We start from the raw sequence: 16560 nt of genomic DNA, 5'->3' as shown, positions 1-16560 counted from the left end.
CCTTGTCTCTCCTTTTGTCTCTCGTCTCCTTGCTGTGAACCAGCTCCAAGGTGTCAATGGCCAGATTCCACCTGTCTCTCTATTGCTGCACAACTCCCAATTCCATTCAACAGGTGGGTCCAGGTGGTTATTGACCAAGCTTTTCAGGCTGCCCACAGGCTCCCTTTAACTTCCAGTCTTAGGAGAATTTCTTCATGACTCCAATTTTTTTTCTAGCTTCGAGAACAAACCACTAGTTCAAAATTCAAAAATCCATAGAGCTACTTCTTCAGTTTGTCAACAGCTCTCTCATCAAGCCTTTTCAAATGCAAATGTGCTGAGTACTGAAGGCACTAGGTGGGGCTTATCTTTTTAGAGCCTTCTTTGCAGGTGTGTCCTGTGCCCATTTGAAGATCCAATTTAATGCTGAAGGTAGTGGGCTTACACACTTTATTTCATACTTCCCAATAATCATTTCATCACACATTATATCAATAACAGTAGATAGAACAAATCAGGATAAACTTAGTAGTGTCACATCCTAAACACATTCTTGAAACACTCAAATTCAATTATTTCTTATCTAAACCATCCCATTCATATGCAATATAGCCTTGGGTCTTTGGCTCCATAAAGCCATGGCGGGCCTTCTGTAAGCCATTTTGATTATGCAGCATGGTCTCATAGTTCAAGGGACCATTTTGCCCCTGGAGCTCTAAATTTATATTTATCACATTCATTCTTGCCATTTCAAACAGGAACAATCAAAGACTACAACCAACGAAAAGAATCAAAACTTTAACTTTCTATATTCTTTCCAGAATACAATTGAGTAAAAAGTGTGTGCCTACCTGACCTCTGGCTAGCCAAAGAAGAAGAAAAACTACCCTAAGGCAGAGGTCAGACAAGCACCAACTTTCCATCTTCGTGATTTGTTTCTCTAATACCTCACTCCCAGGGTACCATAATGTGTTAGGCCGTGTTGACTAGAGAAACAAATTCAGTGTCACATATGTATTAAAAAGAGCTTTATATGAAGAAGTAATCGTGTATCAGGAAAACGTCCTAGCCCAGCAAATCTCACGTTCAGAAGTCCCTCTTCAGACTCATACAACCACATGCAATGATGTACAGTGCAGGGATATCATAGGCAGGTAGGGGCAGAGTTGTGCAGAGCCCATGATGGTGCCCGCATCACAGGGCTTACACTGGTCTCTGCGTGGCTCCTCAACAGGAAGGATAGAGAGAGAGTGGCCCACTTCCAGAAAACCATTTATCTCGGAGGCACCTCCAAAGAGGCCATCAAGCTGTGGCCTGATTGACAGGCTCTACCCCTATCTTCTTACAGGTGCCATATTGGCACAAAAAAACCTAAGTAGTACAATTTGTTGGGAATTCCAAAAAGCAATCACCTTCTGCAGTGACCTCTCTGCCTTGATTTAGTTGGCCCAGCAGATTCTCTTAGAAATCACTGTTAATTGGACCTTGCTTTTTGGCTCATGTTTGAACATCAAGACACATTTCTACTTAGGATTCATTCCATAAAATCATCTTCATTAGCTTCAACCTTGCTTAAAAGACGATGGGAAGATCAGCTCTTTGAACTGTCTGGTGCCTTTGACACCTGTTGAGCCAAAAGCTTGCTGAGGCCAAGATTTTGCTTAAAATTGAAAATGCTGAACCATGTGAGACTATGGTCTTCCACCAGTGTCTGGACTTCAGCGACAATTACTTCATTTGTCAAAATTGATGGTCTTTCCTCTCTTGGCTTATCTTTAAGGTCTTTCCAATCTTCCTTAAAATGCTAGATCCATATAAAAATGGTGGTTTTATGTGGGGCAGCATTCCAATAAAATTGTTGCAAAGTTACAGTGATTTTAAGGTGTCTACTGTGCTTTGTTAAAAATTTGATATTAACCAGACATCAAAATTGTTTTTAACTTTATGACATAAGAAGTATCGTGTGTGTGTGTGTGTGTGTAGCTGCTATTTTTATTGTTCTTGATACGTTTATAAGGATCCCTAGTAGCTTAATGGGTTACAAGTTGGGCCAACTGTAAGGTCGACAGTTCAAAACCACCATCTACTGTTTGGCAGAAAGATGAGGCTTTCTACACCCATAAAGATTGACAGTTTCGGAAACTCACAGGGACAATTCCACTCTGTCCTATAGGGTCATTATGAGTCAAATTGAGTCCATGACTGTGGGTGAGTGATAAAAGATAAATATCAAGGCAGTTTTATATCTGAGAGAACTGTGTGCAGCCATGCACTAACCACAGAGGCATGCTTAAACCTTCCGTGTGGAACAAACCCATGCATATATAAGTCCAAGTAGCAATACTTTTGACTTAGCCTCATATATCTTGAGGCAGTGTTTTTCACTCCCCCAGAACAACCCAGATGCCTTTCAACAGTGTAATCGATAAACTGTATTTCTTACAATATTCTTACATTAAAACACTCTCATGAAATGACTAAACACAAGAGAATACATACTGCATGATGCCATTTATATGGTGGCGTAAAATAGGCAAAAGTAATGTGTGATATTAAGGATAGTAGTCACCTTCCTGTGGGGGGTGTTATTCCAGGAAGGGGCATAGGAATTTCTAGGATGCTGATAATGTGGATTTTGTTTTGTTTTGTGTTTAACCTAGTGGTACTTACATTAGGATTTCCAGTTTTTGATTATTCATAGTTGTATATCTATGATTCGTGTATTTTCCTATTTGTGTATTATCCTTTAGTAAAGCATTTTTGAAATTAAATACTGACTGATAAACACCTATTCCCACTGCTATTGAGTCAATTCCAAATTGCAGTGACCCTAAATGACAGAGTAAATCAGCTTCTTTGGGTTTTCAAGCCTACAAATCTTTATGAAAGCGAACAGCCTCCTCTTTCTCTCGTGGAATAGCTGGTCAGCTTGAACTACTGGCCTTGTGGAAACTGATAAATCAGGTAAGGTGATAGAGTGAGCTCAGATCCAAAGAATCAGAGATTAGTCATAAACAAGCTAGAAGCAGAATCCAGAGCATGAGTGAACTTTTTCCAAGTTGCTCAGCACAGGTTCAAGATGGGTACTTGAGTCCTGGTCCAGCGGTTTCCTAGAGCAGTAATTGTGTCCAGTTGATATTTGTGACCCAATGGCCCAGCACTAGTCTTCTGTACGTGCTCAGCAAGTGGGAGGTCACAAAGTTGGCTTGTTGTCTACATCGAAGACTTTGATAGAAGTGTGGTTTAGTCATCTGACTTCAAAGGAAAGGTAGAGAACACATTGATAACTTGTATACATCTTAGGCAGGCCAGGCCAAGACTGTACCAACAGTCTTAGCCAGTTCTGTGACCTCAAACTCATGCTTTTCTATTAAGGGAACAGCTTAAACTCAAAGATAGATCTTCCTTCAACACAGATATAAAAAATGATAGCTAATCTACAGACAGTATCCTGACAAAAAGAAAAGGTGGTGACTTGACTCACACCCGCTAGGAAGGTGAGGACTCAAATTATATCCCACCTTAGTCCTGTTTTATTAGCATAACATAATCCACTCTGAAATGGGATTCTAATAACAGGTGTGGAGGTTTGAATTTATCACACAATAGAGGATGATGGCTAGAAAAGCCATATTAAGTAATTAACTACATTATAGTATATAGGAACTTGACTTTAAAAAGATTGCGTATAGGCCCCATCTCAAAACAGTTAACTTAATCTAAGGTAAGGTAAGGTCCCCAAATAAAGAATGACACTCACTGGATAGTCAGTTCTGAGTCACAGGGCCCCCTACAGGGCAGGGTGGAACTGCCCCTGTGAGTTTCTGAGACTGCAACTCTCATGGGAATAGAAACATAACCGCTGTGCCCCCAGGGTTCCTCAGGCACTGCCTTTTGTTTTCAACCTTCCCAAGTAAGGAAGGGCATTAAAGGCTTCTTGGCTAGGTTACTATATAGCCAAGCCTGAGAACCACAGGTCTAGCTAGGTAAATCACCTGGGAAATAGTGCCCTTTGCCTTTGACTCTCCACTCTTTTCAACAACTGCATATAAACATCTGGACAGAGTTTGGGTATCAGGTGAGCTAATTAATGAATAGGAGGGTGTAGTTATCCTACATTTCTCCCCTGGTTGGCTAAGGGACTTTGGGCAAACATTTCTCTGGGTGCCATTTTGCTACTGATTGTTCAAGCTGGTGATTATGAAAACATCAAGAGAGATTTGAACAGAACTTGATTTATTTAAACATTTGTAGTTGAGATGATATCCTGGGAAGTACTTGATTGTTCTTATACAGCCATGGAATTTTTATCCTTTTTTATAACCGCCTGGTGATAGACCTGACTCAGGGCTGTTGTCCAAGTTCTACCACTAGGTGTCACCAAGGCATGATGAATGGGTAATTGCTGCAGGGTCCAAGGATGAAATGTAATGAGAACATTTTGAGAACTTGTTTTCCAGACTCAAGGGCTTTAGAGGGAGGGACGTTCGCGCAGAGGATCTAGCGAGGGCTGCAATATGTCCTGAAGCTTTACCCCAGCTTCCTAGGGACTTCTTGTTCTCCCTGGTCTCGAGCTGCTTATGTAATCGTATCTTATTATTTTTTTACTTTATCGTTGCCCGGGAGACTTTTCTTAAATGTCTGTGCCTTGGTATTAGGTGCCCCACCCCCCATGTACATAAGTTTTGCTGAGCCTTCTTTTTTCTTTTTCCTGTGTGTAATCTTAAAACTGACCACTGTGCTCTAAAATTGCTTTCAAATAGATTTTCATTGCCTCGATCCCTCTTCGTTGCTTTTTATTCCATTCGCTGTTTCAGAATCACGCAGAACTAAATACTTCCTCTATTTTCTCAGGTTGAGATTGGTATACTAGCCCTATTTTATACATGAAAACGAAGCACAGAAGTTATGTAAATTGCCTCGGGCCATCCAAGTCACAAGCCCCAGGTGGTGCAGTTGGGCTGTGAATTCAGGCCTGTCTGACTCCAGAGCTCCACCTCTGAACTACCTGCTGCATTGCTCATAGAGCTCCTGCTGTTCATTGGGTGTGTTAGTTCGGGTCGGCTAGAGACACAAATTCATTGAACAAATGCGTAAGCACGCATATAAGAGCTTTATATACACGAGCAATTGAATGTTGAGAAAACATCCCAGCCCAGTCCAGATCAAGTCCGTAAGTCCGGTATTAGCCCATGTGTCCCACACCAATTTATAAAGTCCTCTTCAGACTCACGAGAACGCATGCAATGACTCTGAATGCAGGAAGATCACAGGCCAGTGGTTGGGAAGTCTTGTAGACCCAGTGGCGGTAGAGGCACCTCAGCGCTGGCAGGAGTTTCCACATGGCTCTCCAGCTCAGGACACTAGCATAGCTTTATGTGTCTTGTCTGCTGCAATGTCTCCCAGGGAGTGAGCATGTGTCCTGCCTCCATGGAGCTATTTCTCTCGTTAGCACCTCCAAATGAGGTCATCAAGCTGTGATCTGATTGCCAGGCCAAATTCTACCCCTTGACTCCTAAGTCTCAAATTGACAATAGATTATGTAACTACCACATTGGGTCAGATCCCATCATTACTTTGACACCAGTACAAGGTATTGGTAATTCTCTTTATTGAATTACATATAAGTAAGTACATTGCTCATTTAACATTGTGTTCTAGGGGCATTTCAGGACTAGAACTTAAATATTACCCTGGCCAAACTTACCTCATTAACTTTATTATTCGATGCAGGTTCTCAGGCCTGAACCATTCTTCCCCATTCAGACCGTTAACAGGAGCTATTTGTTGTACTGTTGTATTTATTTGAGTAATTCTTCCTCCCATAATGAGGTGATTCCAGACTGTTACATAGGCAATTCTCTGTGGAGAATTATTGGTAAAAAGCCAAAGTACTTTTTGAAGAATATTGTTCCTAAGGATAGTGGTTTATGGATCCTTCTTTTCTACTTGTTCTCAAGGGGTTTCCTCCTGAAAAAGCAGAAGATTTTGCGGCAGCCAGAGAGAAATTCCATTAAGAGGAGGAAAATCATGAAGCTTATTTTGTGTCTCTTTCCCTCTCCCCAGAGTCTGAATGGTGTTTGGCTGAACAGAGAACGTCTGCAACCTTTAAAGGTCTATGCCATCCAGAAGGGAGACTTCATTCAGCTTGGGGTACCTTTGGAGAATAAGGAGAACGCAGAATATGAATATGAAGTTGCTGAAGAAGAATGGGTTAGGTTATATCCATGTCTTGCCACTAAGTGTGATCTGAGGATGGAAAAAAATAAAGGCTTGAGAACTAAGAGGAAATTTAGTTTGGATGAGTTAGATGGTCCTGGAGCTGAAGGTCCCTCCGATTCGAAATCCAGAGTGAATAAAATGTCTTGTGAATGTAGTCAGTCGGTGAAGTCCCATGAGAATGGTGAAGTCACCAGTCAGTCTTCTGAGGTTTTGGATCCTAAGTTGACTTCTCTTGAGACCAGTGAGAAGACTGCAGGGGCTCCTATTTACCCTGCCCCCCCAAGCGATGTAGAGAGTCCTCATAAGAATCAGAACGCTTCCAGCTCGTCTTTATGTCAGAGCAACTTAGAGATGTTCAAGGCAACCATGTCTCGGATTGTGATGCTGAAAACACAGGTGCAAGAAAAGCAGGCAGCTGTTCTGAATGTGAACAAACAGAGCCAGAAAGGGTGCTCAAAAACAATTGTGGAAATGGAGCAGGAACTACAGGACCTGCAGGCCCAGCTTTCTGAAGAACAGGCCCAGCAGCAAGCAAGAGTGGAGCAACTGGAGAAGACGTTCCAGGAAGAGGAGCTGCATCTCCAGGTACCACCCAAGAGAGAAAGACAAAAGTGCCCCTCAGGGATGGCCAGGCCCTTTAAGCTTCTGCCAGGTCTGTTTCTGGGCCAGGCCCAAACACTGAGTGCCAGGGCCAAGAGATGGCATGAGGAAAGCTTAACATAAGTGAAGCGATTGAGTAAAGGGTTAAGGTACCGGCAAACAGTACATCAGGGGCCAGAGTAACAGGGCCCAAGGTAGGATAAGTTTAAGCCAGCCAGCACAAAACATCTCAAGATACAAAACTGAGGTGACTCAGAACCAAGATCTATTCAAGAGGAGGGTGGATGAAGGTCAGAGTGCCTCTGTGGTCAGAGCCAAACAGCCCCACAGCAGGTACAGGTCCGTTATTTCCTCTGCCTTCTTTGTACCTCGCTGGTTAATTGTAAGACTTAGTCTGCTAAAGCTAACTTAAGGGATGGGAGGCTAGGAAGGCAGAATATGTTTTGAGGTCTGTCCTGAGCAGCCAGTATGGGAGGGGCCTGGTACACCAGGGTTTAGTTGTTGGGTTGAGTGATAAGCCGTCTTTAGCAGAAATGTAAAGTATTTACAGTCTTCATTCTATCAAGGTAAGGCCAAAATGTCGCAGTCACCAGGCCTTTGCTTAGATGATAAAACGCACAAAGCGTCTAGGCTAGAGCTGATCCTGGTCTCTACTCAAAATGTTACCTCCCATCTGGCCGGAACCATGCATTTTACTCCCACCTAGTTGCTCAGGTCATGTTGAATGTCAAGAACTCCCCATTGTTGACTTAGAACAAAGAAGGACCAAATCACAACTGTCGTGAATAAGCTTTTTTATCTTGTGTTTGGACTGCTCGGGCCGAGGAACAACCAGAAGTAGTGTTGGCTTCTTTCTGAGCAATATATAAATCCGATTCTAATCTGCTGGCCCTTTGAAAGGATAGAACTAAAGGTTTCCAAAAAATTGGGGGGAAATTTAATTACCTTCTACCGGTAATTCCATTTTCCATGAATTTTTTGAAGCGTGCTTATAAATAGCCAAGGCCATGGATTAAATAGTCTTTTTAAGGGTATACCTGCGTTGCTTCCCTTATTGAACCTGAGTTCATTCTTGAAATTAATAAAGCAGTAGCTTATCTTTATCTATTTAGTGTTTCATACCTCCAGCAGACCAGAATTCTCTTTAAAGGCTAATTTGTTTAGCTGAAAACAGTAAACAGTGAATTAGTATTTGTGGCTGCTCTGGTTGCTTCACAGTACAGCTACCAATCTTCCCATCCGAAAATGCTAGAGAAAGGCAAAAAGAACTGGGTTGAAGCATTTCTTGAGCTGTAAGGAGGTGATATGTAAATTGTTCATAGTGGGGATGTAGCTAGTCAATTGGTTATTACATGCATTTTCTTCCGCCTACTAAGCCATTAGTCATTTATCCTACCCCAAGTACTTGCTGAAGGATTCCTGGTAGCACTGTGGCGGGCTGCTAACTAAAAGGTCTGTGGTTCAAACCCACTAGCTGCTCCACAGGAGAAAGATGAGACTCTGCTCCTGTAAAGATTGGTAGTCAAAAACCCTATGTGGGATCACTCCGAATCAGAATCAGCTCAGTGACAGTGGGTTTTGGTTAGAACTTGCTCAGAATCTCATTTAATCCTGGCTTCTTGTTTTGAACTCCCATGTTGCCTGACACTATGTTTAAAGTTCTGGTAATTAACAGAATCCCTACCAGATAGTTTTTGCCATTAAAGAATGTATCTAGTTAAGAAGACAAGATATATGTTATACACGGAGGAAGTGTTTCATGTTATATTCAATTAGGGAAGGATTCTGAGTTGGCATATTAAATGAATTGTGAAATGGTGAAGTCAGAAGGGAAAGGCACAGACAGTTGCGGAAGAATGCCAGTTGTTGGTCATTTAGGGATGTGGCGGACACTCTGAAGGGGACCACTGGGAAAACTATCGCAGACGTTCAGGGAAGGACGCAGAAGGAGCAGTGTGTGCACTAGAAATGGTAGAAAGACTCAAAATGAGAGATGGTGGCTAGAAATGAGGGCAGAAACATGGAGGAACTCAAGCGCCAGCCTGGTGGATTACATCTGAATTTACATATTTGGTGGCTTCAGAAGATCTCCCGTAATGCACTTTGGAGTCATGGCATTAGCCAGTGGACTTGGACTATTAGTCTAGGGTTTTCCAGAATGACCGAGGTGGTGGCTTAAAGGTGACAACCCTGAAGTGTGCAGCATTTGAGCAGATAACTCTGCTCACATCCCTTATTACCGGCAGCTTGGAGTAAAATGGGAGATTTTCCACCTGCTCCCAGCCCCTGCTGTTTCCAGATGCTCATGCTAGCTAGTCTCCTCTGCATGTGGCTACATTTTGTTCCTTTTTCCCTCTCTTCCCTGTAGGGAAACCTTCCATTTTGTTTTTGGCTTTGCAGGGTTTGGAGAATGAGCAAGGAGAAGAGGACTTGAAGCAGCAGCTGGCCCAGGCCCTGCAGGAGGTAATTTATCTCTTGCCACTGATCTGAGATTATAGTGGGCTGCAGAGTTGGGGGCAGGCAAGCATTTCATGGCCACTGGCTGCCTCTGTTCCTTAGCCCACACCTCTGTGGCCCTTCCAGTCTGTAAACAGAGCAGATGGCAGCTGCTCATGCCATCAGGTCGGAGATTTGGAGCCTAACAGAGATGCCAGACCACAGCACGAAAACTTACATCTTCATCTGAGCAGAAGTTGCTCTAGTGAAGATGGGATGGAGCCTGTAACAATTAAGAGACTCTTTCTGGGGAAGAAGCTCCACTTCCACAAAGGTGAGGGCAGCACAGGAGACGATGAGAGCTCTGACTTGGCCACCAGTGCCTGCAAGTCTCCCATCACCTCACTCCTGATCTGCAGCCGTCCAGAAGCCATTTGAGAAAGGCCCCATGAAACATTTGAGGCCTGATTACGAGTGTGCAGATTAACAGCAAAGCATTATCAATTCACTGAAAAGGCAAGGTTCATAGAAGTAAAATTCCCTAAAAGTTCACTTAATTTGACTGCTTCCTTCTTTCATTTGGTTTTCATAAGCCCTTTACAACTTGCTTTTGTTTTCGGTCCTTTATGTATTAGGCCAATGACTGGAAGCAATTTTAGTTAGGTTAGTGAGCTGGTTCAAATCTACTTGAGAAAAGTGAGCAAAGCTTTAGAATTTCGTCCGGTGGGATTTATCTTCATGTTCTTTTGTTGCTGCCTACCCCAACCTTCTTGCCGTGTTCACATAGGAGTGAGAAGGCGCCTGCTTGGATATCCTTGAAGGGCACAGTTCCATCAATTCCATCTTTTTTAGAATTTTATTTTCTGAGCTTGTTTGTTTTCCGGAGTGAGAGCGTAGGTGTGTGCCCTACTTTAGAACATTATTCAATTAATATTCAGATATGAAATGGAAATTTTCAAATCGACTGAAAAAGAATAAGGTCCTGCTGTTTGGAAATCCTCAAGGGATTGTTGGGTCCCCCGCACCCATGACTTCTCACTTCGCCCTTGGACAGGCAGGGCAGCGGGCTCCTCACTTACATAGGGCACTTGGCCAGGCTGCAGGCAGCAGCCTACATGTATTTTAAGATTGTGATTCGAATGCCCTGAGGGGGCATGCTACTTTCAACTAAAGCAATAGTTGCTCTTTTAGTCCATCTGCTGGTCGCTCTGAAGCTGTTTTTTGTTTATTTAGCAAGCTGTTGTGAAAACTTGCACTTACACAAAGCATAAAACACTTTTCTAAATGTTTTCATGACTGTTATTTTCTTGTCAGCATTGAGGTAGGAGGTACCTGTTGTTCCATTTTATACCTGAGAAAGGTCAGGCATGCTTATCTACTTAGTGGTCAAGATTTCTGACATAACCTCTGTTTTGAAGATCACACATTTTAAAATCTGTTTCTTGAATGATATATCATTTCAAAAATATTTTGCTTTACCTTCTTTCAATAGAGTGTTCTTAAAGCACCCTAGTAGTGCAATGGTTAGACACTTGCCTATTGACCCAAAAAAAGGTCGGTGTGTAAATGCGCCAGCTACTCCACTGGAGAAAAGAACCTGGTGTTCGGGTCCCCTAAATCCTACAACCTTGGACAGGTCTTGGGAGCATTTCTGCACTGTCCTGTAGACTGTCCTGTCACTCCGAGTCAGAATCAACTCAAGTGGCAATAGTTGATTTTGTTTATTTGAATTTGAGGTAAGGTTTTCAAGCATAACCTACACTTAAGCATGAGAGAGCTCGTAAATTCTGTTTCATAGAAGTGGAAACTTTTGATTGGTTAGTTACAGTGAATACACTGTTAGCTCCTGGGTGTGCCAGCTTCCAGAAGACACTGGCAGAGGTCAGGGAGCATTGCCTTATGACCATGCAATGTCTGCACTGAATAGGTTAAAGATGTTTTTTCATTTCATTGCAAATAATTGCCTAGGTTCTCTGAGTCTCTTTTTCCTTGATTCTTTCTTAAAAGCTGCCCCCAGTACTCCTAAGTCTCCCAGGTACTTAGAAGTTCTTGAGCACTGCTCCCAGAATCACTCGAGCAACTTTAAAAAAATAAACGTTCCTGACCCCGAAGCCAAACCTATAGAATTAGGCTCTGGAAGGTGGTGAAAAATGTTCTTCATTTGCTTTGGGTGGTACCTGAATAGGGAATAACTTATGGGAGGATTAATGGGTCTGATGACCTTCCCTCCAAGTAGGTGGGATGTTTTCAAGGAGTAAAGGCATTATTTTGAAATTGCTAATGAATTGATCCCTTGAGCCAAAGCCACTAGCTGGAGTCAGGGAACAGGCAAGTGTGTTAGAGGAAAGCGCGGTGTAGATCACCCTGAGCTTGTGCCCGCTATGTTTCTGCAGCACCGGACTCTAATGGACGAGCTAAATCGCAGCAGGAGGAGCTTTGAAGCAATCATTCAAGCCAAGAACAGAGAACTGGCGCAAACCAAGGTACTCGAAAGAAGATGGAGGTTTAGAATTTGGTTCCTACATGCAACTCAGCATTTTAAACCAGTGCAAGGGTTGCTATGGTGAATGAAGAGAGAGATTACGGCTGCTCCTTGCCTCAGGGGAAATAATCGGTAAAATTATTCAGGCCCTCAAAGGTTTCTGCCTGTAAGACATCTATTTCTTTTCCCTCGTTCAGAAGTGAAATGCTAGGCATAAGTCACTGTGCTCCTGTGGGCGAGTCCTTTGTCAGTGGCAGCTGCTGCTTCAGTGTTTCCCACTGTCACAGGCAGTCAAAACACAGAATCATTCATCCTGATTCATTCTTGTAATTCAGATAGGTGGATTTCTTTGACTAGACTGACAAATTGAAAAGCCCACCAAGGCCAGCCTGGTGATAGAAGTGGCCTGGGTACAAGAACACAGTGAGGAAAAGGGATGCTCGGGCCTTATCCCCACACCTGAAGTGGCAGCCTTTCTCTGCTACATCCAGTGTTGCCATCAGAAACGCAGGCATGTCATCAGATACTCTGATCTTACAGAATGTAAAAATTTAAATATTTATGTGAAATATTCCAATTCGATATTTTTTAAAATCATATCACGAGCTCCAAACTAAACTAGTCTGCAGTCTAGGTCCAGTCACAGGTCCCCAGTTTGCAACACCAGTTGGCAAACTCTGACCTGGAAGTGATACCTGAATTGGATTGCATGCCTCATTCCCACCCAACATAACAAACCTACAGCCAGATACTGAATAGAAGAGGATATTTTTTCAGTTTGTGTGACATCCTTATCCTCTTTTTAAATCACATAATGTCTTCTCCAACTTTCATGTCAGCAACATGGTTTTAACCCAGTGACTCACGTTTCCAGGAAACCTAACTGTAGTTAGAAATGGGCCCAGACACTTCACTGCCCCAAACAGTCTGACAGTGTATGCTTTGTTTCAAACATAAGATAGAAAGAAAACAGTCATTCAAATATACCCTAAATAGTTCTTGTTTTTCTTCTTTCCCTCCCACCTAGGCCTGTTTGGGGGATGAGATGCTGCTAACTTAAATATCTGATAACCATTCATCAAGAGAGCACACCTAGAATTCTCCCTAAAATGTCAGGTATCCACAAGCAGTCCTCCCTCTTGGGGAAAGCGCAGGGGATTGCACTGCCGAGCTCTGTAAGAGAGAGGAGTAACAAGCATCACAGAGCTTGGGCCCCTGCCTCCGTGGAATATAGGTATTATACTGTGTCACAGAAAAGGGAGCTGGAAGGCACTCTAGGGACCCTAGGACTTATTCAAGCTCCCTGCTTCTGTAGAGTGATTTTCCTGTTTTCTTGCGTTCCAGTGCATTTGTTGGTGATTGTCTTGTTCTGGTCTGGGGTGGCTGATGGGGTTAGGATGCGTCCTCTAGTCTTTCTCATTTCATTAATTTGGGGAAAAGAGACAGCAGCTACAATTCAAATACTGAGAAAGAGGGGAGAGGAAAGAAAAGGAGTCAGTTCTCTATATTAGAAGCAGTTCTGAGAAACAGTAACCCTGGGGAAAGCAGTTTATTCTCATCTTGCTGCACCAGAATGAATTTTTAATTTAGACTCTTTCTGAATCCTATTCCAGACAATTAACCCAGTTCCTTTCTTGTTTTGCATTCTTGGTTCTCCTGAATGACAGGTGGGGTTGTTGTCTTTACAGGAAGAGAAAGAGAAGGTGCAGGCACAGAAAGAGGAAGTTCTGAACCACATGAATGACGTGCTGGAGAATGAGCTCCAGTGTATCATTTGTTCAGAATACTTCATTGAGGTAATTATGAGCCAACGCAGCGTCTCGGCCCTTCTCCCCCTCTGACTCTGAACGGAGCCTGGGCTGCACGTGCTGCAGCAGTGATAAGAAACAATTCCTTGAAGAGTTTCTTTCTCCCAGAAAGTTATTGTGGTTCTCTTGTGTTTTAGTTGTTCTCCCCCCCCCCCCACACGATTGTATTTGTTACTTTGATTTTGAATGTTTATTTGTTATACCTAATATTTTTAGCCACAATAAAGCTTTTATCTCTTTGTTGGGGGGAAAACTAGATCCACATGATCTTAGATTTGTGCAGTTATCAGAATAAAGCCATTTACTATAACAACTGTTTATTTAAATGGGCACTGTGCTGAGAGCAGGTGTTCAGTGTAGCCTTTTAAACAAGGTAGTAAATGTCAGTGGTATGTGGTTGTTTGGGAATTTAGTTGAACATATTTCAGTGATTATAAGGCTCCTCATGAAAATGAATCATTCTCATAAGTTACCATTTATTATCTTGTCATGTTTTTCCACTGACTTTTTTCCCCTTCAAAGTCGACCATTTGTGACCAATTCATCTTGCACCACAAGTGTTAAAGGTTGTTACGTGCCTGTTCCAGACACACACACATACACTGCTTCCTTTCCTCAGGACGTCTCTAGGGGGAGGCTAGGTTAAAAAGCCTCCTTAAAAGTCCCTCCCGGACAGAACTACTTCCCTACTTTCGGGAAACCCACTGTCGTGTGACAGTGCCACAGACTCTATAGAGGAATACACAGTCAGCCAGCCTGGGGCCCCTGTCACCCTGTGTCAGAATACAACATGCTGCCTGACCCACACTACTTACTACCAGCCTCTTCTTAAACAGTCATTGTTAGAAAGATGTTTCATTTTAATCCGGCAGGCGTTGAGTCGCCGATCAAGCTGGCATTTGAAAAATATGTAACTTCTGTTTAATTTTCCCTAAAGGCAGGAGAGCGGTCTTCTGAGGACCTCAGGAATAGTTAGATCCTTGGCAATGTCTGTACATAAACATGAGTAATGAAGAGTAGCTTGCATTCTCTTCTTGGGGGTGAAGAGAACTCTGGGAGAGAAATCTAACCGGAGGAATTATGCAAAGGAGCCCTGGAGGCCAGGCCTCCTGTTCCTTCCCTTCTTTTCAGAGCATTGTTTACTTACAGGTTCAGGCACTGCCAGAGAACTTTTTACATTTTTCAGTTCTTTTTCTACCCAGCCTTTTATATGTATTTATTTTTCATTCCAGATACTGCCTCCCTCCTGTTGCCCTAAATACTGAGTAGTCAGTATGTGCTCACCTCTAGGGTCCTATTCGCCAAATATCAGCAAGGCATGAAGTTGTTTCTCCTAGGAGAATAAGGGACATATTTACACCACAACATTCACATACGTACTACTCATGTCATGTCCCGTGACATTTCTTGCAAAGTGGCTTTCACATTGGTAATGTGGTCTGAGTTTATGGACCAAAATGGGTGAGTTATCCTACCTAGGGCCCGAATCCATGACTTTGAGAAAGGAGGAAAGCTTAAATTTCCCACCCCCAAGCATGATACGAATCCCCTTCTTAAGGCCTTCAGATGTGACTGGTTACTTTTCTGTCTGGCCTTGGAGGTCTCCCATCTCACCTTTACAGGCACAGTCACCGCGGGAGAGTGAGCAGAACCCTCTGACGTGTGCGCCCCCATTCTCATCGTAGGCCATCACCTTGAACTGTGCTCACAGTTTCTGCTCCTTCTGCATCAGCGAATGGATAAAGCGGAAGAGCGAGTGTCCCATTTGTCGGAAGGACATCATTTCCCAAACCCACTCCCTGGTGCTGGACAATTGCATTAGCAAGATGGTAGATAACCTGAGCTCAGAAGTGAGAGAGCGACGAATGAACCTCATTAAGGAGCGACGGGGACGGGGTGAGTGGCTACAAGAACACCAGTTCCTCAGCTAAGTCTGCTGTAAACTTTGACAAGATGTGTAAAGTACTCCTCACAGTACTTTTACCTATCTATTGCTTAGTTCTCAGAATCTTACAAGAGAGTCAGGAGGGTGGTAGGTGATATTACCATTTAAGAAAACTGAGACCCAAAGCGATAGAGCAACTTTTCCAGTATGACGCATTAACTTCTTATGGTTGCCATAATCAAGTACCACAAACTAGGTGACTTAAGACAACAAAAAATATATCCTCTCAAAGTTCTATGGAGTAGAAGTCCAAATTCAAAATGCCGACAGGGCCATACTCCCTTGTAGGATCTCGAGAACACTTTGCTTTAGCTTCCGGTGGCTGCCGGCATTCCTTGGTTTATAACTGTGTCATTCCTATTTCTGTTTCTCCATCAGTACATGGCCTCTGTAGAGCTGTTTCCCTCGTCATATTGTATTTAGGGCCCAACCCAATCCTAGTAGGACCTCATCTTAACTTGCTTATCTTGACAAAGACCCTGTTTCCAAATAAATTCATATTCACAGGGACTCGGGGTTAGTACTTGAACATACCTTTTTATGGGACATTATTTAACCCACAATAGTTGTCTACGCATTTTCTCTTGTTTTATGTCAAGGTCTTCTTCCTTTATAGCTCATTTCATCATGAAAGGTTACTATCCTTTCTCTCTTCTAGGCCCAAGCAGTTTCCCCTTTCCAAATTTTTTTCTCATATGACTAGAGTTTTTTTACCTAGTAAGGTAAAAAAGACACGGGACCAAGTTCACTCACTGAATCACAGCTCAGTGTTGGGTGTTTAAGCACAGGGTAAGTGGTATAAACTAAAAATGATTTTCTCTTTTAAAATACTAAAAATCCTCGAGAGATTTAAGGAGGCTTTCTGTTAATTCACTGCTGCATCTCATATTATGATATGAGCAACTGGGTCCTTTGGTTGTGAACCAGTAGCCGGCGGGGTATCCATCTACGCATGTGTGTGGTCTACATGGTTTAGTTCCATTATGACTGAGGATACAGTGGGTTCGATCCAAGTCCTTCTAAAACCCAAAAAGGATTTGCTTTCTTTTCAAATACATTACTTAACTCTGAAAATAAGAGCATGAAAG

At 42.8% G+C, this 16560-nt stretch overlaps 1 protein-coding gene across 4 annotated transcripts in view; it reads left to right on the top strand.

The window, feature by feature from the left end:
• LOC142453650 (cap-specific mRNA (nucleoside-2'-O-)-methyltransferase 1) overlaps positions 1 to 16560 on the top strand; it is a 146951-nt gene that overhangs the window by 24221 nt on the left and 106170 nt on the right. For all 4 annotated transcript variants that reach the window (XM_075555174.1, XM_075555175.1, XM_075555177.1 and 1 more), the window contains exons 3-7: positions 6046 to 6786; positions 9202 to 9264; positions 11631 to 11720; positions 13408 to 13515; positions 15213 to 15423. In XM_075555174.1, the coding sequence (XP_075411289.1) occupies positions 6046 to 6786; positions 9202 to 9264; positions 11631 to 11720; positions 13408 to 13515; positions 15213 to 15423 (1213 nt within the window). The remainder of the gene's footprint in view (positions 1 to 6045; positions 6787 to 9201; positions 9265 to 11630; positions 11721 to 13407; positions 13516 to 15212; positions 15424 to 16560) is intronic.

This window comes from Tenrec ecaudatus, chromosome 7 (assembly GCF_050624435.1).
Source record: "Tenrec ecaudatus isolate mTenEca1 chromosome 7, mTenEca1.hap1, whole genome shotgun sequence".
In the NCBI taxonomy this organism is placed as follows: domain Eukaryota; kingdom Metazoa; phylum Chordata; class Mammalia; order Afrosoricida; family Tenrecidae; genus Tenrec; species Tenrec ecaudatus.
This window is presented reverse-complemented; position numbering and strand designations above follow the sequence as displayed.